The sequence below is a fragment of the Chelonoidis abingdonii genome, chromosome 2 (genome assembly GCF_003597395.2).
Source record: "Chelonoidis abingdonii isolate Lonesome George chromosome 2, CheloAbing_2.0, whole genome shotgun sequence".
NCBI classification, from domain to species: domain Eukaryota; kingdom Metazoa; phylum Chordata; order Testudines; family Testudinidae; genus Chelonoidis; species Chelonoidis abingdonii.
This window is the reverse complement of record NC_133770.1, coordinates 108,205,292-108,230,815: the sequence shown is the minus strand read 5'-3', so window position 1 is coordinate 108,230,815 and position 25,524 is coordinate 108,205,292. Positions and strand designations below refer to the sequence as shown.

Below are 25,524 nucleotides of genomic sequence, written 5' to 3'. Positions count from 1 at the left end.
CCTAGTTTTGTGAATAAGGTAAAGCTAGAAACATCCTTTTGAGGTTATTTGTCAGCCTGTCAAAACATTTCATTGTAATATAATTTTTCATTATGAAGGGAGTTGAAACAAATGGGTTTTTTTTCAAAGCCAAACTTCATGAGACAACCCAATTAAAGTTGTAGAATAAAACCTCTTTATCTTGTTATGAAGGCTTGATATTTATAAAGAAAGGCTTTGCCTTTCATATGAAGGATTGGTGAGCAAAGCAGCAGAAATCCAAAACCAGGATGAGTTTGTCAGACTCGTTTTCTTACTTTTACTTCTGAATTGTTTTGATGTATTGTTACATACATTCTGTTTTAATCGGAAAAAAATCAGAAAAAAACTTTCAATGACTATAAATTTCTTCAATATAACATCTCTGTCTTGAAACTTTCATCCTAAATGGAGATGCAAGAATATAGCAAGAAAAACACATTGCCTCTGATGAACCAATCAAGAATCAGAGATGTACGCTTTCTGATTGGCTCAGAATTGAACAAAAATTTTCATTGAACTTAGCTGATGTCAATTGGCATGCAGTCATTTATTGCGCGTGTGAACTTGACTGGTCAATATTGATTTAGACCTCAGGATTGTTTATTTATCATAGGTAGAAAGCAAATTTAATGACTTATTGTCAGAATGGTTTTCGGTAATCTTGAGATGAGATATTCCACTTTATGAAACAAAAACATTAAAATTATCCGGAAATGCAAACAGGTTTGAATGCCACCCTTCTTTGTAGCATGTACCTCGCTACTCCCGGGGAATAGTAGTTGAATGGGTATGATCCTGCAGTCCATGTTAGGGGAAAACTTGCACCTCTACTTCAATGGCAGTTCTGCCTAAGTAAAGGGTGCAGGTTTGGACTCAATACCAATATTCAGGATATTTGTTAATAATAATTTAGTTTGCCTTAATTTCCATAGGTTATGATAATTAATAAGACTGTGCAACAGAAAGAGTAAAGATGGATTTGATCGAGGGACCTACCTGCCGGATCCATGTTTACAAATAAACAGATAATTTATTATTGGCAATTTGGTGAGTCTAGCATTTATTTTTATAAGACAGCTTGAATGAGCTGATGGAACTGTCTAAGGTCCAAGCATGTTAATAGATTTATTGGGCTATAATATCTAATAGAATCTGTGTAGTTTCAGAAGATGAAAAAAAAACAAAGTAAAATTGTCTCATTTAAGATAACTTGGCAATCTCAGTGCTGTTACTGAGTAGACTTCGTTTCACTTAAGATCTAGAATAGGATTCAACATGTGCTGAAAGATTTATCTGTCTTATCATGGATCCTATTAAGTTAGTGGCTGTGGCATACTAATTGGCAAAATAACGTGAAAATCTTTACAACGCATTATTCTTGGTGTCACTGTAATGCAGAATGCAATTTTGCATACGGAGTTTTATCACCACTTAGAGTTCACATCTGTAAAAATCAAAACAGCATCTTTTTTTAAAATCAGCCTAAAGTTTTAAAATGAATTATATTCAACTCAGCAGACCAAGTGATATAGTCTGTCACCCAAACTAAGTTCTTCATTTTAACTGATTCACAAAGAGGTATTGTGAAGTTAAGGAGTAGTTCTAACATTTATCATTTCTCTGTACAAATACACAACTAACAGATGGTCCTTCATGCAGCTTTCCTGTGAGCACCTGTGCAAAAGGAGGGGGAAGTGGAGCAGAAGTTAACCCTTACTCACTGAGGACTTACGTACAGCCCCTGCACTTTGACACAGAAGGGCTCACTATAGCACTTTTAACATGGTTTTCCTGGCTCACTTGAACTGGGACTGCAAAACTTAGGGCCAAGTTCTTCTTATTGACACTGATGCAAACTCACTGAAGTAAATGGAGTAAATTGAAACACAAATGCTAGTGTTATTTTGTATGTGCAGTGGGAGCAAGATGAACATCTGGGGGAAAATAACCCTGCCAGTTTTCTTAAAGGAAACACTTCCCATTGTTTCTACCATCCATATAAGTACAGACATTTGATTTATTCATTTCCTTACCTACTCACCTTTTCTATAACCATGTTAAACTTTTCTTTGTTGGGGGTGTACAGTATCTTCCCATGTAACAGGGGCTTCAGGAAGGTCCACACCAAAGCCCCATTAGGTGACTGTAAAATTTCCTGATAAAGCTGCAAGCAAAATGGAGCTGTGGAAAAAAAAAGAGAGAGAAAGAGACCATATTTAAGAGATGGTGCAAGTGGATGATTTATTCAGCAACATAATGCCTATGACTTTAACTTAGGGCTTGGCCTCTGTAAGGTGCTGAAAATCCTCAATTCTCACTGAACCATTACTACAGCTCTTTGGAGAGATGTAGTGCATTCACCAAGTGCTTGAACCTGTGAAGAGCTGGGGATCCACAACTCCCACTTAAGCTGAGAACAATCAGCTCCCAAAGAGATCAGAATCTTATAAGGGCATGTCTACACTACAGCCCTACGTTAACCTATGTTACATCAACTTACAGCCACCACAGTAATTACACACTACCCTCCTTCTGTTGGTGGTGTGCATTCTTACCAGAAACACATGGAGTCATGAAACTGACAAGACAGCCAACAGCCGATATAAATAATGCAGTGTCTACAGACATTGTGTCACCCAACTACACTGACATAAGCCCTACACCTCTCCTGGAGGTGGAGTTACTATGTTGATGTAGAAGAGCACTTACATTGGTGGGAGGAAGGCTGTATTGTGTACAATGACTTAATCAGGTTGTTGTAAGATGGTGCAAGTGGATGATTTATTCAGCAACTTAATTGTGTAGTGTAGACCAGGTCTTAGTGAAAACACTGGATAAACTGCACCTGTCCTAAAAGTTGTATTGGTGTATTACAGTTCTGGAGTCAAAGTACACAGGCAAAACACACATAAAATAAATGCAGAGGGAAGAGTCACTGCTATACATTCTCATACAGATCAAAAGTTCTTTAAAAATTACAGACCAATGAGGGATTTATAATAGTCTGATAATTATTTCCATATTCAAGGGAAGGTAAGCATAGTTCTAACCAGCAGCTATACACCTTCTTACTTTCTGAACTTTCTTAGGCCATTCAATGAAGACTGTCTTTTCTATTTGACAAGACAGCTTTTGCGTGACAGTGAAATGTCTACAGGCCTCTTCATCAAGAAAGGTAGCATAGCTTATTTCAGAAAGCAGCAGATAGATGCAAATGTGTAACTTACCTGTATGATGTTTAATTCATTTTTTTTAATCTATCTATATTTCAGCTGCTTAGCTAAAAAATCCATTCCCCTAACCCAGACAAAATTTGGTAGTCAAGCATGTTAAGATGGATATGTAACCTTAACCTCATTGCAAGCTGTGGTCCTGATGCTGCAATCAGCAACATGTGGACAGGGTCCCCACTGAAATCAATGAACTCGTTTTTGCAGGATCAGGTCTAAATTTCTATGCTTAAGGTACGTCTACACTACGGGATTAGTCCGATTTTACATAAACCGGTTTTGTAGAACAGATTGTATAAAGTCGAGTGCACGTGGCCACACTAAGCACATTAATTCAGCGGTGTGCCTCCATGGTCCGAGGCTAGCATCGATTTCCGGAGCGTTGCACTGTGGTTAGGTATTCCGTAGCTATCCCATAGTTCCCATAGTCTCCCCCGCCCATTGGGATTCTGGGTTGAGATCCCAGTGCCTGATGAGGCAAAAATCATTGTCGCGGGTGGTTTTGGGTAAATGTCGACACTCATTCCTTCCTCAGGGAAAACAACGGCAGACAATCATTTCACGCCCTTTTTCTCTGGATTGTCCTGGCAGATGCCATAGCATGGCGACCATGGAGCCCATTCAGCATTCTTTTTTACTGTCACCATATGCGTACTGGATCCCGCTGACAGAGGCGTTACTGCAGCGCTACACAGCAGCATTCGTTTGCTTTTGCATGATAGCAGAGACGGTTATCAGTTGTTCTGTACCGTCTGCTGCCTTTGTAAATTGGCAATAAGATGACTGTTATCTGTCGTTTTGTACTGTCTACTGCTATCATGGGTGTCCCTGGCTGATGTCGGCCAGGAGCGCAAAGGCAAAAATGGGAATGACTCCCCAAGTCAATCCCTCCTTTATGGTTTCTAAAAATTGAGTCAGTCCTGCCTAGAATATGGGGCAAGTGTACTAGAGAACCAGTGTATCAGAGAGCACAGCTGCTCCGTGTCAGATTCTGCAGAAAGTGATGAGCTGATGCCATTCACGGGGGGTGCCCCTAAAAACAACCACTTCACCATTGCTTCCCTCCTCCACCCCAACCTTCCTGGCTACCATGGCAATTCTCCCTCATTTGTGTCGAGCTATAAAGAAATGTAGAATAAAGAAATGACTTGTTAAGTGAGATAAAATAAGGCAGCGCTTCCGACTGCTATGGAACAGTCTAGGAGGACATTTAAGCGTGGGGGGGAGAAGAGCCCAGCATCCCACTACTATGATAATCCAGGCAGTACACGAATCTTTCTTTACACAGAACGAGAGGGGGCTGATGGAGCTCAGCCCACACAGTTGCTATTGATGAGGACGTACCAGCCTTCTGTACCAGCTACTGAGGAATGACCAGAATCATTCCCTATTTTACCCAGGCGCCCCCAGCCCAGCGCACCTGAGGCCAGCCAGGGACTTACGCGCTGTATGGGACGACGGATAGCAGTCAAATTGTACCGTCTGCCACTGGGTGCGGGCGAGGAACAGCGGATACTGCCTTCTCACTGGCTGCAGCATCGCGTCTACCATTCAGATTCAGTAGCATTAGGTGACATTGAAAAAAGTCAATAAACGAATTTCTTTTCCTTTTCTTTCAACCTGGTGGCGGAGGGAAGTAAATGACGAGCTATATCCGAAACCACGCGGACAATGTTGTTGACTACAGGCACTGGGAGCTCAGCACGAATGCAAATACTTTTTGGAAGACTGCTGTGGACTGTGGGATAGCTGAAGTCCCAGTACCCCTCTCCCTCCATATGTCCATTTGATTCTTTGGCTTTCTATTATGCTTGTCACGCACACTGTGTAGCCTGGAGATCTTTTTCAATGCTTTAGCATTTCGTTTCTTCCCTTGGTTAACGGGAGGGCCCTTCTGATAGAACAGATTTGTCTCCCATACAGCGATCAGATAAATATCTCCCGTACGGCCATGCTGGGAGCTCTTTTGGATTTAGGGACTGCATCACCACCGTGGCTGATCAGAAGCTCCATGCGTGGGCAAACAGGAAATGATAATTCAAAAGTTCACAGGCTTTTCTCTGTTTACCTGGCCACTGCATCCGGGAGTTCGAGACTGCTGTCCAGAGAGTCACAGGGCTGCACTGTGGATACCCCCGAGGCCAACGTCAATTTGCGGCCACACTAACCCTAATCCAATATGATAATACCAATTTTAGCACTAGTCCTCTCGTTGGGGAGGAGTACAGAAACCGATTTAAAGAGCCCTTTATATTGATATAAAGGGCCTCGTAGTGTGGACGGGTGCGCCGTTAAATCGGTTTAATGCTGCTAAAATCGGTTTAAACGCGTAGTGTAGACCAGGCTTTAGTTTACTTTGGGTATTTTTTGTTACTAGTAGATTTAGAAATATTTAGTAATATCTTATAGTAATTTTCATCTTCAGTGTACTCTACTATAGAAACATTAAGTAATGTCACTAGTAGCGCTGAGCAAGTAATTGATTTTTTTAGTTTGGTGACAAACCAAAAAATTCTAAAAATCATTCTAACCAAAACTAAGCTTTTGTTTTTTCTCCCCAAAGCAACAAAAAATCATTTTGAAATGTTGATTTGTCAAGACAAATCATTTCAACATTTCCCAAGAAACGTAAAGTTTTTCAGCTGAAACTATTTGTTGTATTTGACCTGAATTCACAAATGGTTTCAGTACCTGCCAAAAAATTGTAACAAAAATTTCACCCAGCTCTAGTTACACCACCTCTATGAGGGAAACGAGTATTATTATTTACATTTTACAAAGGGGGACTGAATTACAAATGTCAAGTGACCTGCCCAAAACCAAAGAGTGAGTGTTAGAGCCAGGATTGTAACCAAGGAGTTTCTAGAACCCAGTCCTTTATCCCGATCATTCCTCCACAATCTCCCTTTAAGAAAGTAGTCCCTTCTAAACAAGATCTGTAACTGGAGAAAAATTAACAAGGGCTCCAAGCTGGTCAGGCCACAGTGATAGTATGATGAGCATACAGAGCACTGTAGCTAATCTTTAGACTAGGACTTCTATGAAAGTGTTGTCCAGTTGTGGGACTATAAGACTATAAGGCAAGTTCAGTAGTGAGCACACAGGACTGGAAGCCAGGGCCACTGAGATTTATAAGGCGGGGGGAAGTGGGCAGGTGGGGTAAGGACCCACACACAATCCATTTGCAGCATCTCTGCAACTCCACTACTAGTAGAAGGACAAGCAGAGACTATGTGACTGGTACTCCCTGCCTGTGTAGGTGGCAGGACTTGGGAAGAGCTCTAGCTCCATGTTCAGTGTGCCAGCTTGGACAGCTGAGCCCAGATAAGATGTTGCAATCTGCTAGTCATAGAGCCAGAAGCAGATATTTTTCACATCACTGCCACCCTTTCTCCAAGGAGCAACAATGGAATCATGCCTCTCTGAGTCACAATTCCTTTCCTGGAAGATCACCAAAATTAATTTTAATGAGTCATTGGTGTGTGATAGATCTAGAAAGCAGTCTCACACACACGATATAAGAATAATAGCAGGGTGCAGACAACTTGGTACATTAACTCTAATGGTAGCCAGCAATTCAACTACAAGAAAAGACAAAAGGTATTCTTCCCTGGTTGTATTCAGAAGCTTAAGGATTTTTTTATCATAAAACACCATAACACCAAGTTCACAAAATAAAAGCATATAACTATAAATTTGCAACTTTGTATCTAATAATGTATTTAATTTTGAACGTTTAATAAACTTCCAATATATATGACCTATCTGAGACAGGGGAGTCATATTTATTGCTATTATATGCAAGAATACAAAATAACTTGAATTGCTTGTCACTTGTCTCCAGAATCATTTCTGTGTAATAAAACCTTTCATCAATCATTCCTTGTGTTCAGGATTGCAATGTCAGCTAGCTGAAATGCCAGTTAATAGATCAACATTTCTATTTAAGTGGAAAAGGTTTAGAATGCATGGCAAACTCTGAATGTGAGTATGTATATATGCAACTTGTGATTGACGTTTCTCTTACTTGAGTCTTTGGGAATGCTGTATTTTGCCATATCATCATCTTCCAAGAGCTCAGTGATCTTGGGCATGTCAATGAACATGTTGGTATTGCTGAAGAAAGAGGATTCTTCTTTACAGACTGCCCTGATTATAGACTGAAGGGATCCAACAATGGAACTTCTTGATTTCCCATCCTGTAGGAACTAGAACAACAATTACTAAGGAATGGAATCCCAATTACAACAGTTACCCTGAATGATCCAGTCATAACTTTCACAGATGCAGTAGTAATTCAGATGTTCTTCCCCATTACTGCATCCAAGGAAGTCAACAAAATGACAGTTTTCAGATTGTCTACAAGAATGGATGCATGTTGTGTTCTTTTCTGTTCTCATGTCCACCTTTATCAGAGAAAGATATCGCCACTTTAATGGCCAGAATACTCTGTGAAAGACGGTAATATAACATACTACTTTAACCTTTCAAAAATGTCATATTTTCATGGCTTGACTGGGCAGAAAAAGAATGGAAATATCAGAACCATCAGATTGCAGACCTCTGGATTATCTTGTCATGTTTCATACACTCTGCTTCCCTCAACAAAAACAGCAGTGGGATAGACTGCATTACTCTACTGTCACACATTATAAAGATAGCAACAACAACAAAAATAAGAATCTTTTTACATGTCTGCCGTGAAAATGGGCCTGCTACAAAGAAACAGTTGTACTTTGTTCAAAATATTAAAATGCAGTTGTACTTTGAAAAATGATTGTATAAAATGGTATGTTCTTATTAGATCTACTTCTGGTGTATGTATATTTTGAATCAAATCATCTCTCTTTCTTGAAGAAAGATAGATTTTTATTGTCATCAGTGCTGTAGAACAGATGCTGTTCTGGGAGACTGATCGGACTGCTTATGCACTTCAACTTGTTGTTAACCAAGTTCCAGTAGCAGCCTACCTGTGCAATTGCAGTTTTCAAATTATGTGCTCACAATTGTGCAATCCCACTGAAGGCTATATGATTGCATAATTAGAACTGAGAACATAATTGGATGACATTTGGGCTGCAAAGGTGTAACTAAAACAAGCATTTGGCCCGTCTGAAATTTACCTCTATTGAAGATACCCATGTCAGAAAGAACTTATCTGGATTTTCAGATCTCAGGTTGAGTTTCCAAGACTAGCAGTTGGGGGAAAAAAAATTAATCTGATAAACTGAACATGTTTAATATTGAAATCACTGGGACACAGTAAGTGTGAAACATGATTATATCATTTTTACAAAGTCAATCTTCAAAGCAGAACTTCACTTTAAGAATGTAATAGGTTATGGTCCACTTGGAGGCTGTACCTTTCAAAACTTTTCAAATTAAATATGTCAATCAACAAAGTGAAAAAAGCATGTTTGCTGATCTAGAGGAAGCGTAATGAGTACTAGTTAAAAACTTAGTACTCACTAGCTCTTATATAGCACTTTCATCCATAGTGCTCAAAAGAATTTGCTGGCATGAACATTCGCTGAAAGAAATTTTATATATTGCAGAATAAACAAAGGCGAAGAATTAGGAATTCATATCATGACCCTCTGCATTGGAATCTTGTTCTAAGCTCACCCAATCAGGGAACAGAAATATACTAACCATTTAATCACCTGAGGACCCAATCAAAATACTTTGCATTTAAAATCCTGAACACTCAGAACGAACTGTTTGTGAGTGACATACAGAAATGATTCAGTGAATGATTTTAATCTGCAAATAAACTTGCAAAAATCATGATCAGTTCACCAACAAAAAAAAGTGATTTTTCTCAAATAAATTATCCATTACAAAATATTTCCCCAGTGCACTTTAGAACAGAAAGCAGCTCAGTATTACAATCACTATAGTAAAAATCTAGCAGGAAGGCAACACAGGAGAAATGGAAAGTGTCTCAGGATATGCCCCAGGGTTATATCTGCCATTACCAGAGGCTACAAACTCGGCCAACGTGGATGAGCTGAGAAGTGAACAAAATATTCAAGGGTAAAAGGGCTCATGCTATAAAGTAGCAGAGCCTACAAAGCCTGAGAATGAATGGAAGATTAAGATAAACAACTTTTTTCCTGGTACATAAAGGAACAAAAGGTCAGTAATGTAGACAGAAGGGCCTTTGAGAAATCACATGGGTAATTTATTGACAAAAGAGGTAGACACTGAATTGCTAAAACAATTAAATTGTTCTTTTTTTGCCTGGGTGTTTAGAGGGAGGCTCGATGGCAGATACAGACATAAATTTCCCAGGGGAAACATTTTAAAAAAAAAACAAACACCTGCAAAATATAAAGATTGTGCTAGAACAAGTAATCAGGAAATTGGAAGATATGAAAAGAAACAAAACTTCAGGGTGAGATGGGCTGCGGTCCAGGATGATATAAGCAGCACAAATGAGAGAGCAAAACTGTGATGAGGTGGCCCCCTCTGCTGTTGCATTCTTCTCTGCAGAGTCTTATCAAATAAGATTTTTCAAAGACTAACTCTATTGAATCATCAACTTTGGGGGGCTGGCCCAATAAATAATATTGTATTCACAGTTGAGAAGGCCTTGAACCTGCCGTAAATCAGATGAGTTGATGTGAAAAACAATAGGACCATATCCTCAGTTGATGTAAATCAGTTTAGCTCCATTTACTTCAAGAAGGCTGCAATAACTTATACCAGCTGAGAAGCCAGGCCAAAAAGAGTGAAAGGTCATCAGGTTAGATATATAGACAAATGCCTTACTGGAAAGCAGTGCATTAGAAGAGCCAAACCTATAAAACAGCCAGGGAAGCTCTGAATAAAAGAAAAGCTTTAAAGGACAAACAGGTAGGCCTGTCTAAGTAACATTTCAATTTTTTAACTTTGTCATACAAATTAGAGTCTTATGGGAAAAGCTCATACCACTACTGAAGTAAATGGAGCAATACTGATTTACATTATCTAAGGATATTGTTCTCTAAGTGAGATTTGAGTTGACTATTATACTGTAGTAACATGTAGGTATGCATTCCCTACCACTGAGGCATTTTAAAAGTTTGCAATTTTAAGGCCAGGTGCTGTCATCTTTACTCTCAGTAACACCTTACTCCAGAAAGTAATGCCACCAAAATTGATGAGATAACCTGTTGCAATAAGGTATTACTCAGCGGGAGAAAGGGTAGCAGAATCTGGTCCTTAGACAGGGGAGTCCTTTATTATGACGCATTATTTATTTTATAATAGCTCCAACATTGTACTAGCCATTGTACATACACATGGTCAGAGTCCTTGCCACAAAGAGCTTACTTCTTCACTCTGTTTGAAATGTATCATCATCCTTACTTTACAGACAGGAAATTGAGGTAGAGAGGGATTCAAGGGTCATAGTCAAGGTCACAAAGAAAACACATGGCAGAGCTAAGAACTGAAACCAGTGGTCCTGAGTTGAGAGCCTTAACCACAAGACCCTCCTTCCTACCTAGGCGACAATTACTAGTCACTGGGTAAAATCAAGGACCCAACACTATGGATCTATCAACTGCCCATACAGTACATTTGGAGAAATGAGTTATGTGATTTACAATAGGTGAACATTTTCATTATAACAAAGTAGCAGATGGAGAAACCATGCAAGACCAAGGTTAAAGGAGTGGCTTTTTAATTAAAAAATAAAATAAACATTAGTAGTGTGCGCCTTGTTATCTCCATGACACACAGAATAGATGTGATTATTAATAAACAGCCTGTTGCCATACCGGCTTAGGTTGCGATCTCAATTAGGTAACAAGAAGAGCTAGCGGTATTCGGATCACCAGGAAAATCTTGGGCTGTGACAGGAATGGATACTGGTGATGAAAGAGACCATCAAATGTACCAAGACCTGAGTATTACAGGCTCAACTCACCAATTATGCAATACCACCCAACAGTCTATGGGATACATTATGATTTTGCCCAACGTTCCTCTTCATTATTTAGTACCTGACCTTAATGAAGCCCTCTAAAAAAAGTGATTATACTTGCACTATAAATACAGCTAATGGATGAAGGATCACACACACACCTGTTGAAATGCCGAGATGTCAAGCAGATCAACACTCTTGAATGCTTGGAGGAACATGGGAAGATTTTCAAGGACACGTTGGCCTTTTTTTAAAAGGGAGCTGATGCTAATGACTACTTCCAACAAGGCATTCAGTAACTTGTTGACCTCGGAGGGTATCATGATCTTGAGGAAGAGAAAAGCATGAGACTCAATTAATATATATAAAATATAAAATCTACTCTATTCATACAATATTGAGTTTATAAATTCCTCAGCCTCTCTTGCACTGCTTAAAAAGCTCTAGCAAACACTTCCCTCCCTCCCCCACAAATGCTTCCCTCACACTGGCTGTGGCAGGAATGGGTACTGATGATGAAAGAGACCACAGTCTCCTCACAATTTTCTAAAGACTCTGCACTTTGTCTAAATAAAGTGAGATAAGGTGGGTAAGGTAATGCCTTTTTATTGGACCAAATTCTGTTGGTGAGAGAGACATACAACAATTATAAAAAGTGTTCTATTGTTAGAATCCCTTAAGTTTAAAATTGAAATATACAGAGCATGTTTCTGCTATCTAGATACACAGCTCTGTCTCTCTTGTCCTACTCAGGGCTGATTCCAGGTGAAACTCTAGCCCCCTTTGATGCCAATTAAAGAACTCTCATTGACCTCAATGGGGCCAAGATTTCACAGTGAATTTATTACAGAAGTTTAACATGTAACATTTAAAAAAAATCACAACCTATTCACTTAGCTGAGATGCCAATTTAGTAGGTTTTAAAGACCTGTTGAATTGTTATTTCCTAGTCTGCAGGTTCTTCCCAGTCCTCCCTTAACTTTCCTCATAATTACTGTCTCACAGCTAGAATACTCAGTTTTATATATTTCATCTCTTATTTGGATCTAAATGCAATTTGTCTTCTGCTTTTACCAATGAAGATCTTGGTATGTGTGTGAGGGGGATATGTTTGTATAGGTCACTCTGATGTTATGTTAATGCAAAATTGTTTTAATAAGGTTAGCTGTTCAAGGGAGACAATAAAAATTATGTTTTCCCACTGTTTTACATTCCCTATTTCCTTCCTCCACCCATATTTTACTAGTACATTTTCTATTATGGAAATCTACACTCTGTATGTTTATCAGCTTTTTGGATTTCATCCTCTTTTGCATATGTTCTTTAAATAACAAAAATTCTGGAACATGTTTTATTCAATCAAAACAATTAGCCAATTAAGTCAGAAAAATTCCCATAAACAAATGAGGAGTAGTTGATGGAAATAGTCAAGTGAACAATGCAGCTCTGTACTAGGAATTTATTAAAATCAACAAGGCTCAGTGAAAGAGCCATTAGGAAAGTCACTGTTTTGTTCAGGTTGGCCTATTTTTCAAGAAGCGACTCAAAGCTCCTCTCCTCATCTTGATTATATATACATTTTAGGAACACTTCAGTCTGGCATTTTCAGGAGACTGGTCTGTTTATTACAAATCTGTTGTCATAGTCATCAGTTTAACTATACATGTGTGGCATCGGAAACAAGGACCTCTGGCTTCAAAAACAAATGTTTCTCTCATTTTGAGCTCAAGTATATACCCTTCAACTAGCAGAAATAGGTTTGGCCTTTTCTCATTCTGGAGATCAGCTACCACAAAGGAGTAGAATGCACGCACACTAGCCACCACATATCCCCCCCAATATAGGATAATTTTGTTCATAACCGTGTCATCTCAAAACAATAAATCCAGACTTGTTTCTGGTTAACCATGCACAAAGGTAGTCACAGAGGCAACTCAGTTTCAGCAGCAAATGCTTGGTCCCCCTTCATAATGCAGAAAGCTGTGTACAATGGCAACACTATAATATAACTATAATGGAGTGAGGGGAAACAAAAAGATTCCAAGCCCAGAAGTCCCAGCCTTAAAGAGGCAGAGTGCCACAGTGAGCTGCCTCTGGGTTGTGGCATAGCTCTCAAAAGCAACAAAAAAGTATCCAGCTCAGTTTCCTCTACAAGTGCAAGTCAACATTGTTACCCCGCAGTCTGTCTCTGAACTAACATGATCCTTACACATGAGAACCATCTGTTGCAGACATTAGACCACAACCCATGCTATTCTTATCTTGAAAGAAATGAGCTATTGTAACATCAAAGGCATATGGAGTAAAAATTTTCAAAAGCACCCAAGTGATTTTGGGTATGACTACACAAACCACAGCAGTGACCCTCCAAGCTCGGGTCAACAGACTCAGGCTCACGCTGCTGTGCTAAAAATAGCTGTGCAGACAACACTTTTAAGTTGCAGCTCAGATCCTGAAGCCCACCACCTTCCCTTGACTTCAGACCTCAAGTTCTATCCTGAGCCACATCTACTCAACTGTTTTTGGTGCACTAGCATGAGCCTCACAAGACAAAGTCTTGTCAACCTGAGCTCACAGGCTCACTGTGCGACATTCCCTTAGGAGCTTAAGTCCCATTGGAGCTTTGGAGCCCCTGTTCTCATAAAACTTAGACTTTTAAGTGACTTAGATGCTTTTGAAAATTTGGACCATGGTACAATCTTACTGCTCCCAGATGATTCTGGGTCCTACTGTCCTCAATCACAGAGTTTGGTGCAAAAAAGAATTTTGATATGTTCACTTAACTTTTTAGTCACCATATTTGTACAGCACAAAAAGTTGTCCCAGTGCTGTTATGCATTGAGGGTGGTGGCTCTGTATTTGTGTAACCCACCCCAGAATGATTATATTCAGCCCATGCACATAGTTACTGTTACAAACTCCATAACATAGAGAACATTTTTACTTCTAAAACAGAGGCTTTGGAAAATATAAAGCTTCAAAGCCTAGCAAAGCCAATAAAATACTTACATGTGCACTGTGGCCTTAGATAAGTGACTTGGTAAAAGTAGTATTGGGGTTTACATATTTATTCTCTCTCAAACGATGCCACATGAGATTTGCTCAATTTACAAGTCAAAAAAGGACTAATTCTAACTTCCAGCACTACAGACTCAGCCAAAGATCTGAAAATTGAGTGTGTTTTTATAGTCTCCTAAAGGCTCTCCAAAGTTTCTGTTATTAGCATTTAGCTGACAATTTTATTGGCGATGCAGGAGACAGAACATAATCAAATAACACTCCTGTGGCAGCTACAGCAATTGCTCACATAGAAGACTAATACTAGCAAAGGATTTATGCATTCTTAGCTTCATCCAATTACAAACAGGAGTCAGAACAGTCTGACCAGCCAGCTCTCCAAGAACCATCAGAACACAGTTTGGGAACTTCTATTTGTTAGTGCTAAACAAGCAAGCCTGAGCCACAAATCAGCTCCAATCTCTTGCCCAAACATTTTGCTAGATCCTGCAGTGCTAATTATAGAGCTGTCTTTTGGGTGAGATAAAAACCAAGTTCTGGATCCCTGGGGTATCTAACAGTTCCATGACACATTTTGCAATAATTGGGGGTATCTGATCTGGTATCTTGGCTAACCTCCAAGCAGGTAAACTTGCATATCCACACTAACTCCATAGTATCAATAGAACAAGCTGTTCTTTACCCCTATTCTTAAACTGTTATGAATCATGTCCAGGATTAGAACTTGGAATTCCCTGATTTCCATTTCTGTGTTTAAACCCAAACTCTTCATAAGGAGCCACAGAAGCAGAGTTGCCTATGAAACTAGGGAGAAAACCCAGCCTGAGATCTCAGTCCTACCACCCTCTTTTGCATTGGTGTGAGAAAAGAGAGAAAAAAACATAGGGAGCTCCCTAAATCTTCCTTCCCCACCCCACAAACAGCAGGGCAGGATCCATCCTCAGGGTCTGGAATGAACTCCCATTGACTTCAGTGAAATCTGGAGCAGGCTCTTAACATACAGGAGTATATCCTGCTGCAGATCTACTGGTTCCACAACGCTAAGTGAGGATGCAGGAACTTCATGAAGGGCAGTGTTTGGGTTCTACTGGGATAAACATCTAGGACAACAAAATATATGGGGCAGAATTATGATCAGTAATTGGGTTACTTATCCATCTAGCTCCAAAAAGTTCAGGAAGTAAGTACTTGCTCCTTTTACCTTGTAAATGATATTACGCAAGTTCAGGTTCTGGGCAATCAGTACAATCACGGTATATAAGTCCAGCGCTGGGAGAGAACAAAGTTCCTTCACTGCCAGAGAAGTTTTGCCATTTTCAGGAAGCGTCAGAAAGAGACTAAGCATTTCCTTGTCACATCTTCCAGCTAAAGCTACTGCAAGGGCACTGTAGAGAAACTGTTGTAAAGTGCATGGATTAAAATTTATCCTGCCTGAAATGTATCTTTTTTTTTATAAGAATACACTGTAAATATGTGTCTCATAACATAAATAACTGTACTTATAATAGCTGCCAATAGAACTGAAAGACAGAGTGACTTATTGGTTAAGATGACATACTTGCACTTTATACTACAGTATATGGGCATTTAAACAGATAAAATGCATTTCTCAATACTATTTATTTTCATTTCTAAAGATATTCATCATTCAGTTAATAGGCACCATTCCTTGATCTGGGCAGGCACACTTACAACACTGAAAATTCATAGAAAAACTTTCATAAATATATACTTTTTTTTTGTGGAAGCACCTAAAAACCACAACAGGGACACAAAATTACTCAGGATCGTTAAGTCCAAAGCTGACTATGAAGAGTTACAAAGGGATCTTACTAACCTGGGTGACTGGGAGACAAAATGGCAGATAAAATTCAATGTTGCACATTAATGCACATTGGAAAAAATAATCCCAACTCTGTATGCAAAATGAAGGGATGTAAATTAGCCAGTACCACACATGAAAGATCTTGGAGTCATTTTGGTGAGTTCTCTGAAAACATCCACTCAATGTGCCCTGGCCATCAAGAAAGCTAACAGAACCTTAGGAATCATTAGGAAAGCGACAGATAATAAAACAGAAAATACCATACTGCTACTATATAAATCCATGGTTCGCTCACACCTTGAATACTGCATACCGTTCTAGTTGCCCCGTCTCAAAAAAGAGATATATTAGAATTCAAAAAGGCGTGGAGAAAGACAACGAAAATAGTGAGGGGTATGGAACAGCTTCCATATGAAGAAAGATTAGAAAGATTGGGACTGTTCAACTTACAAAAGAGATGACAGAGGGGAAATGATAAAGCTCTAAAAAATCATGAATGGTATTAAGAAAGTGAATAGGGAAGTGTTATTTACTCCTTTATATATTACAAGAACTAGGAGTCACCTGATGAAATTAATAGGTAGCAAGTTTAAAACAAAGATAAGGAAGGGCTTCTTCATTCAGCACACAGTCAACCTGTGGAACTTGCTGCAATGGGATGTTGTGAAGGCTGCATTTGAAAGAAAATTGGATAAGTTCATGATTGGTCCATCAATGGCTATTAGCCAAGATGGTCAGGGACACAACCCCATACTGTGCACATCCCAAACCCTCCAACTGCCATAAGCTGGAACTGGACCACTCCATAATTGCTCTGCTCTGTTCACTCTCTCTGAAGCATATGGCACTGGCCACTGTTGGAAGACAGGATACTGGGCTAGATGGGCCATTGGTCTGACTCAGTCTGACAATTATGTTTATGTAATGCATGTCTACATAGCACACTAAGCCTGGGTTTTGACTCAGGCTTGAGTCCAAGTCCCCCTTCCACTCACATACAAATCTGTGACTCGGGTCAGCAAGCACTTAGGACCCAGGTCCTAGGATCCTGTTTGGGACAGGGGATTCAGAGTCCAAATGCCTCTGTGACTTGGGTCCAAGCTCTGTCATTTTGGAGTGCAGATGCAGCTCAAGCAGCAGACCTGAGTCATGCGGTCTGCATAGTGCAGTAAGGATACATTAGGATGGCTGAGACCAGCTCCAGCAACTGTAAACCCAGGTTTACAATGCAGTGTGGACACTCAAGCTTGGGCTTCGAAACAACAAGTGCACAAACCCTGGAGCCATAGATCTGGTTTTACGATTCAGTGTAGGTACACATAAAGACCAAGAGAGCTTACACAAATATTTAGAAAATACACATCATATGAACAGACAAATACAGCAACATGAGGATAGGACAAGAAAACAATAAAAACAAATGCATTTCTTTAATTTAGTAGTGAATAGTACCATCCAGTAGTACAGAAGATGACTCATCCCTCCACAAATATAGATCAACCACAAATCTTGCCAGCCCAGACACATCTCCAAACCTCTCAGACACCCTCCTCCTCTAATGTAAAGGAGAAAAGATAGCTCTTGTAGCGAGTTCAGAGGAACAACAAATCCAGGGTTGTGAGAGACAGAGAAGGAACAGGGGTTCCAGGGTCAAGAGGCCTTTGCTGAACACAGAGCATGAAACTCCTTGTTCAGAAGGAGGGAACTGTCCTTGGAGCATCTCTGTTGATTGTATCAATGGTAGTGTCATACAGGGACACTTGGAGGGAGGTGGTCCCTCAGTAATCAGATCCCAAAGTATAGCTTGTTGAAAAATCATTGATGAAAAATGCTGTTTCGTTGAAATTATAATATATTCTGGGAAATGTGTCATTTCAACAAAAGTTTCAACAGGAAAAAGTCAAAATGGCTCATTTTGACTATTCTTTTCAATTTAGTTTATATTATATTAAAATGTTACTGTTAAAGATATTTTACTATTGAATATACAATATCTATAATTATATTTACTATTTCAATGTACTATACTTGTAAAATAAATGGCAATTATTAACATTGACAAAGGAACAGAAGAACAGAAGCCATCTATAATTAAAGTTAAGCTTATTGTGTGAAAGAATTCAAACTGAGAACTGTCATTCTAGTAGTCAAGTTTTCTATGGACAAAATCTGCAGCTTCCTCTGATTGTGGAGCATCAGTGACATCCAGTGGCTGCTTGATTGATCTGATCAGTTTCAGTCAAGTACCAAAATATCAATTCATTTCCAACACACACAGACACAGAGAAAAGGACACCTCTAGTTATCTTCCCTCTTTATGATTCATACTGGACAAAGGAGAGTTAATGCTACTCCAAGCTTCAGAGAGGGAATCGGTCATAGTCATGGGACACAGAGATAATGACATCAAAGCTCTTTGGGGAATAGCACATCAATGGAGCACTTGGGGAGAGTAGCACATTAAGGGAGCACAAGAGAGTGATCTACTCTCCTCACTACAAACCTGAGAGCTATGGGGGATGCAGTACAATTTCCCCATGGTGTTTATGGCTCTCCAGAATTTCCTGGTGGTAAAAGGATAACTTTTTGTAGCTAAAAATGGGTGTAACTCCACTTAACCCAATGGAGCTGTGCCTATTTCCAGATTTCAGAGTAGCAGAATTTGTCCCTGTCCTGCCCCTATCCCATCAAGTAAAAGTTGAAATTTTTTGCCCATTGTAGGAGAGAATAGGAAGTTAACTATCCAAGAAGATGAAACCCTGACATTTCCAAAAGACTTTGCAATGCCTCAGGGGGTTGGTTGCTAGTATCACAGGGTTTTCTCATTGGTCTCTTAATGCTTTATTTTGAATTTCACAAACAAAAACTATCTTCCATATAAAAAAAATAGAAAATGAAAACACAGGAGGCCCACATACCTAACAAGTATTGTTCATTTCTACACCAGCTAAGAGAGGCTGGAAAGCATTTTTATAGGTCAACATGTTAATTTAGCATCCCACTTCTCGCCTCGTACCTTTGACTGTGTGAAATTGGCTTCCAAGAGGGTGTTGATAGTCTCTTCAGAAATGTTGACTGAGGAACGAAGTTCCCGTGCCAGCTCAGGAACACTCTGCACACAGTCTTTGATTTTTACATCTGCAATGCAGGAAAACATGGATTGCTGATTTCCCACAACACTGCTTTAATTAGGGGTCACCAGGCAGCCCTCCATTTCCTCACAGATCTATGCTGAGGGGGCATGAAAGGGCAGAGTGCTGTTTCCAAGGCATTCTATTCTCTTTCCTACCAATCCTAAGGGATTGGAGGGATTCCTGGTTCACAGGCAGAGATGGGGGGCAGGAGGTTTACTGCACTGAAGCATAAGCCATTCCCTACAACTGGTTTGGGAAGAAGGCACCTTAAATTACCAAAGGCAGTTTTCAATCACTTAATCTGGCTTCTTGCTCTGCAGTTTGGATCTCCCCTTTCAGAATGATTCCAAGAGCATGTGACTGGGGCAGCCCTTGGTAGCCTAGTTTCCATAGAAACTATACTGACCTGGGCCCAGTGGCAACAGGTGGGTCACGGTGATAGTGAGGAGGAACAGACCCCAAATTACTCATAAGACACCAATACAATGTCACCTTGGTACTTTCCCAAAGCAGCATTCTTTTTACTTTGTTATGTTTTCTCTCGTGCCTTATGAACAAAGGTACCAGTTATCTCCAAAACAGCATTGTAGTTTATGTTTGCTCCTGTAAAGAAACCACGTACTCACCATTTGGCACACTGAAGTTACTGACAAAAGCTACCACTGGATTTCCTGACAAAGGTGCCTCTAAGTTTCCAGCCAACCTGAAACGACAACATAGTTTTACAAGCAGCCATTTCCATCTAGTTTGCTTTACCATATATTAAGCTTATTAAGTATAGGGCTTATCATGGAGTACTGAAGTAACATTAATTAAGCAAAAGGTAAATTCTAAGGGCCAGATTAGTCCTGGTGCTTGTACATGTGAGCTGTTATAGATGGAGAGTGGGTCAGCAAGCCTTCCTACTATGTGCACACACTGCCTGGGCAGGGATAATCATACTCCTTCCCATGGGTGAGTTATGAGAGGAAATGATCCATGAGATTCTACATTATTAAGCTGTCTGAAAATAAACCAGATGAAAAAAGCACTGGTCTAGCAGTTTCTCACCTCCATGACTTTCAGTAAATGGACTAAAAAAATAGGCAGCATGAGTCGATGGTCCAGAGAGACAGCAGCTTATGGCCACAGATTCTTCTTAATGGCACTAATGGACTTCTGTCTTTCAGGTATGTTTTGAAAATGTGTGGTCTACTGGATGGAAACTGATAGTACAGTAAAGTACGTAATAAGTGTTACCCTTCTATAGGCAACCATTTTAAAGAATCTCCAAGGTTTCCAGTAACATTTAATTTACTCTTTAGTTAACAACAGTATTTGCTACTCTCTCAGGTGGCTGCATAGAAGTACTGTATAAGGGACAGAAAACAATCTAAGATGACTTAGTGCTCAATTCTATGAGGTGTCAAGCATGCCTGTGAGTTTTTGTGCACTCTCAACTTGAATTGATCTGAATATTTAGCACATTGCAAAAGATGCTCAGCACATCATAGGATCAGGGCTTGGAAAACTGAGGTTAGCGAAGAACCCAAAAAATGTGGATGCTTATTTGAACTGTCTAGGATAGAGGTAAAAGAAAAGACAGTTAGGAGTCAAGTCAGTAACTATTGTTGCAGTATTGTTGATACCACTAATGACTACACAATAACTTTTTTTTTTGTTTGATGAACAGGGACTTTGATCATCATGGATCAGTGGCACATATTGCTGTTCGGATATCTGACCAATCTCCAATTAACCAGGACCTTAGATTGTCAACCAAATATTAGGTGAGCAAAGGTTATACTGTAATTGTGCAAACTTTTCATGAATATGTATGAAACTATATCACTGTGACTAATAAAAATAATGCACAGCAGAACAAAATGGCAGTGAAAAGTAAAGGCTTTACATTTGCATATGTTTCTGGATATTCTCTAAGGTGAGTTGACATTCACAGCTGCTGTAGGTGATATTTTCTAATGCTCTCTGGAAGCTCTCCAAGGTACTGGACATCTTCCTGTTTACATATAAAAGGTTCCCACAGTCCCCTTCATTGGAAACTGACCACATTGTTTCAATATTCTGCAAAAGATGGTATTCATAGTTAAATTTATGTGCTGTGTATTTATTTGCTTGAAAGAACAGGCCTAAACTGTTAAATGTTGTGTACTTTCTGATAAACTTTGTTTAAAAATAAACAAAAATCAAAATGGAGATAGATAGCAATGATTTATTAAACACCTGCAGACGTGTGCCCCCCTTGCATGATGACGTTTGTACTGTTCTCTCCGTTTATCCTTTTATCTAACTATTCTCTGTCAAGCCAGAATATTTCTTTTTGGCCTTTTGTATGTGTGCTTTGTGTAGGTGGGTGAACGATGTTATAGAGATGGAGAGAGAAGGAAAAATCAAGATATACATGTCTCTGGGCAAAATTCTACTCTCAGAGTATGTCTACATCAGTGGTTCTCAAAGCCGGTCCTCCGCTTGTTCAGGGAAAGCCCCTGGCGGGCCAAGCTGGTTTGTTTACATGCCACATCTTCAGGTTCAGCCGACTGTGGCTCCTACTGGCTGCTGTTCACTGCTCCAGGTCAACGGGAGCTGTGGGAAGAGCGGCCAGGACATCTCTCAGCCTGTGCAGCTTCCCGTGGGCTCCCATTGGCCTGGAGAGGTGAACCGTGGCCAGTGGGAGCCGCGATCAGCCGAACCTGCGGATGCAGCAGATAAACAAACCAGCCCAGCCCACCAGGCTATTTCCCTGAATAAGCCACGGACCAGCTTTGAGAACCACTGGTCTATACTATCTGCCAGATCGGTGGGTAGCGATCAATTCAGTGGGGATCGATTTATCGCGTCTAGTCTAGACGTGCTTAATTGACCCCCAAGCCCTCTCCCGTTGACTCCTGTACTCCACCGCTGCGAGAGGAGCAGATGGAGTTGATGGGGGAGCGGCAGCAGTCGACTCTTCACGGTGAAGACACAACGGTAAGTTGATCTAAGTACGTCAACTTATTCACGTAGCTGAAGTTGGGTAACTTAGATTGATTTCCCACCCACCCATCCCCGGTGCAGCCCAGGGCTCAGATTTGCTAGATGGCTCTCAAAGCTGTCTACTCTCCTTACCTACTCAGAACTTCCACTTACATCAACAAGAGCTCTGAGTGCAAAATATCAGAGCAGAGAGCCAAAAGTGAGGAAAGGAGAACTTTCTAGTAAAAAGGTAAATTTAATATTTTGGTGGTCTCTGATGATTTGGTTCTCCTCTGGTTGAAGTCAATGCCAAAACTCTCATAGATTTCAGTGGAGCAAGATCGAGCACAGAACGGGGCTCTAAATGCTAAATTGTTGGTCTTCTGTTTATGACTTTTCCCAAATTTCAGAACTGTTGTAGATACACAGATCAATCCCTCTTGGCGAGAACAGTTAATATGTACTCTGGATATTATTTTAGCCCAGATGTTTCTGGTTGGGGGATTGATTTGTATTTTGTTTGGATTTTACCCTTGTCCTTGTACATTTTCAGTGCTGTGAAAGCACCTGCAATACTGGAAAATAAAGCAAGAAAAATACCAATTGCTGTTTGGTACCCAATGGCAATCAAGTTATTCTGTTTATGGCTTTCAACACTTGTCAGCATATATTATGTGATTCCCTCTGGGTATCATTATCAAGTGTGGCATAAAAAAAAAAAAACCCTGATTATACACAAGCATAGTGATTGATTTTTCAGGCAGTAGGGAAAAAAAGAAGCAAAATAGTTATGGAGTAATTTTCCAGTGTGACATTTAAAGCATGACAAAAGGATATTGGCAGGATTAGAACTCCATCACACCTGATACTGCTCATGAACCAAATTGATTCCTTCAATGGCAGAAAGGAGGAAATGCCTTGTTAGGCCATCCTTACAGCTTGTAAAAGCACAGAGAAGGTTGCTGATGAGAGTAGGGTTGTCTGTAAGAGAAAACACACAGGTTGAATCAGTGAAAAATATCACCCTAAACACGATTCCCTATCAGAAATGCCGATGGCATTGAGAAGGGTGAGGAGTGAGGAAAGACGTTTTAAAAGTAAGAGCAGGAAACTCTTGTGCAGTGCACAACTGCTAAGTATTATTTCGAAGTAAAGTCATCGCATAGGTTACAAGGGAGAAAAGGGCATGTAACCCTTACACCAACTGTCCGGTGGTCCTACACCGCTTTGAGCAATACCCGAGGATGATCAGACCTGATGCAGAACCAGAGCAGGAGGACTTAGTGATGGTTTCATGAGAGCAAGACGAAGAGCCTGTCACAGGTTTTAAGTGTACTTAAGCCCTCCAGTGACTCCTCCAGCTCTGTCACATCTAATATAAGATGCTTGTCTTCACTTTCAAGGCCTTGAGAGAAGCTCCCTGTAAACATCTGTGAAAAGCTATCTTATTATCCTCCTTCAAATCCCTCCTCAAAACTCTCCTTTGCTGAGATGCTTACAAAAAACTTGACAAAAGGTTAGGCCGCTGGTGTGGTGAGGCCACTGCCATCATGCTGACCAATACTGTCTCACTGTTTACTTGTACTCCCCACATCAGTCTGTATCCACTTGGTGTCTCTTATCACACATTTAGACTATAAGTTCTTTGGTGCAGAGACCATCTTTTTGTTCTCTCTTTGTACAGCACCTAGCGCAGTGAGGTCCTGATCCCTCTTTGGGGCTCCTGGATGTAATGATAATACAAATAAGTAACAATATTTTTAACTGAGCAGCTCTCTGGGACCTCCATCACCCTGTTTCCCTATGGTGAGACCTTAAAGATGCTGTATCCCCAGGGCAGCAGTAACCGCCCTACAACAAGCTGCAAGTGGAGAGAAGGGCCAGTATGTTGGTTGATTTACAGCAGAGAGATCATCCTAGGGATCAGTCATGAAAGAGGTCGCCCATCATTCCCTACCCGATCTCCTGAAGGGGCAATCTTTACGCAAATGGTCAGCCATCATATTCAGAGCAAACAGCTCCATTCTATTGCCTTCAGTAGGTTTGTACATGTGACAGTGAGGAGAGAATTTGGCCCTACAACTGCACTATGGTTAACAGAACAAAATTCAGCTGCCTCACAGAGCTGGACTGACCCACCAGTTAACAGGAAAATAGAAAAACTAATAAAAATTCATTCCCGTCATTAAATCAGCAGACCTTATGCTGAATACATATAGAGACAAATGGGGGGTCAATTCTATCCAGTCTCTTTTCAGAACAGTTGTTTTAAATTCAGATTCATTCAAATTCAGCACGGCAAATTTAGATGACTATTTGAGCTAGGCAACTTTGCATAAAATGAGCATGTTTGATTACTTTTTGTGTGTCTTACATAGAGTTCCGCGTGGTTTCAGTTGACTCAGAAGACTTAATGTAACCAAATACTACAAAGATCAGGACACACAAACAGGTGTCTAAATGTTAGACTCCTAAACCTCTATGTAAGGCCTAAATAAGTGACCTGATTTTCAAAGGTCAGCAGGCTCTTCTGGGTGCTCAGTACATCTGAAAACCAAACTTATTTAGAGGTGGCATTTTCAAAACCACTTAGTGTTGGCTTAACTCTGATCTCATTGTAATTACTGAAAGTTTTACTCCATTAGGTGGTTGGAGCAGAGTTAAGCCAACTCTGACCACTTCTGAAAATCCACTCTCACCCCAATCCAGGGAGCCTAAATATGGATTTAGGAACCTAACTTAAGGCATCCATTTGTGTGGCATTTCGTTATACTAGGCCTTCTAAGTCAAATTGTTGTCAGGTGCCTCTCAACTTCATTCTGAGGCTTGAGACCATCCAAGTGAACCTATTGCTATTAAACATGAATGCCCTGAGCACGGTCTTAGCAACACAGCAATAACATGAATAATGAACCCATCTCGCTAATAGTTGTTATTACAGCAACGAACCTGAAAGGATTGTAAATACACTCAAAGCCATAATCTGCACCTTCTGTAGCAGTCTGGCATTAGCAGCGTTTAAATGCTTCTGGAAACCCTGGCACATCTCAGAGAATCTAAGGAAAAATAATAGGATACCATCACTTTTATGATGACAGAATCAGAGAATGGCTTCAATAAGGACTGCACATGCTATTACAGACATCAGTGACCCTGATTCTCATTGCAATTATGCAACACTAACCAGAATGATTTCAGTGGATTCACTCCTGATTTACAACAAAGTGAACTAGATCAGAAATCAGGCCAACATTCTTACTAACATCTGAAGGTAAAGTCTTTAAATGCTAACTACTTTTCTTATGTTTGCTATAGGTTGTTTCCCCTTGCCCCCTTTCCTTCTTTTCATTTCTAAAACAATTCAATCTCAATATAAATAGGTCTGATTTTCAGAGATGCTGAGCAACTCCCTTTGACTTGACTGCCAGCAGT

General features: G+C 40.1%; 1 protein-coding gene across 1 annotated transcript in view; it reads right to left on the bottom strand.

Annotated features, from left to right (window-relative positions):
- ABCA13 (ATP binding cassette subfamily A member 13) overlaps window positions 1-25,524 on the bottom strand; it is a 284,724-nt gene that overhangs the window by 189,688 nt on the left and 69,512 nt on the right. Inside the window, 9 exon segments of the mRNA XM_032792446.2 lie at window positions 2,063-2,202; window positions 7,279-7,459; window positions 11,325-11,489; window positions 15,383-15,577; window positions 19,023-19,144; window positions 19,767-19,843; window positions 21,032-21,204; window positions 22,955-23,073; window positions 25,042-25,148. Of these exon segments, the coding sequence (XP_032648337.1) occupies window positions 2,063-2,202; window positions 7,279-7,459; window positions 11,325-11,489; window positions 15,383-15,577; window positions 19,023-19,144; window positions 19,767-19,843; window positions 21,032-21,204; window positions 22,955-23,073; window positions 25,042-25,148 (1,279 nt within the window).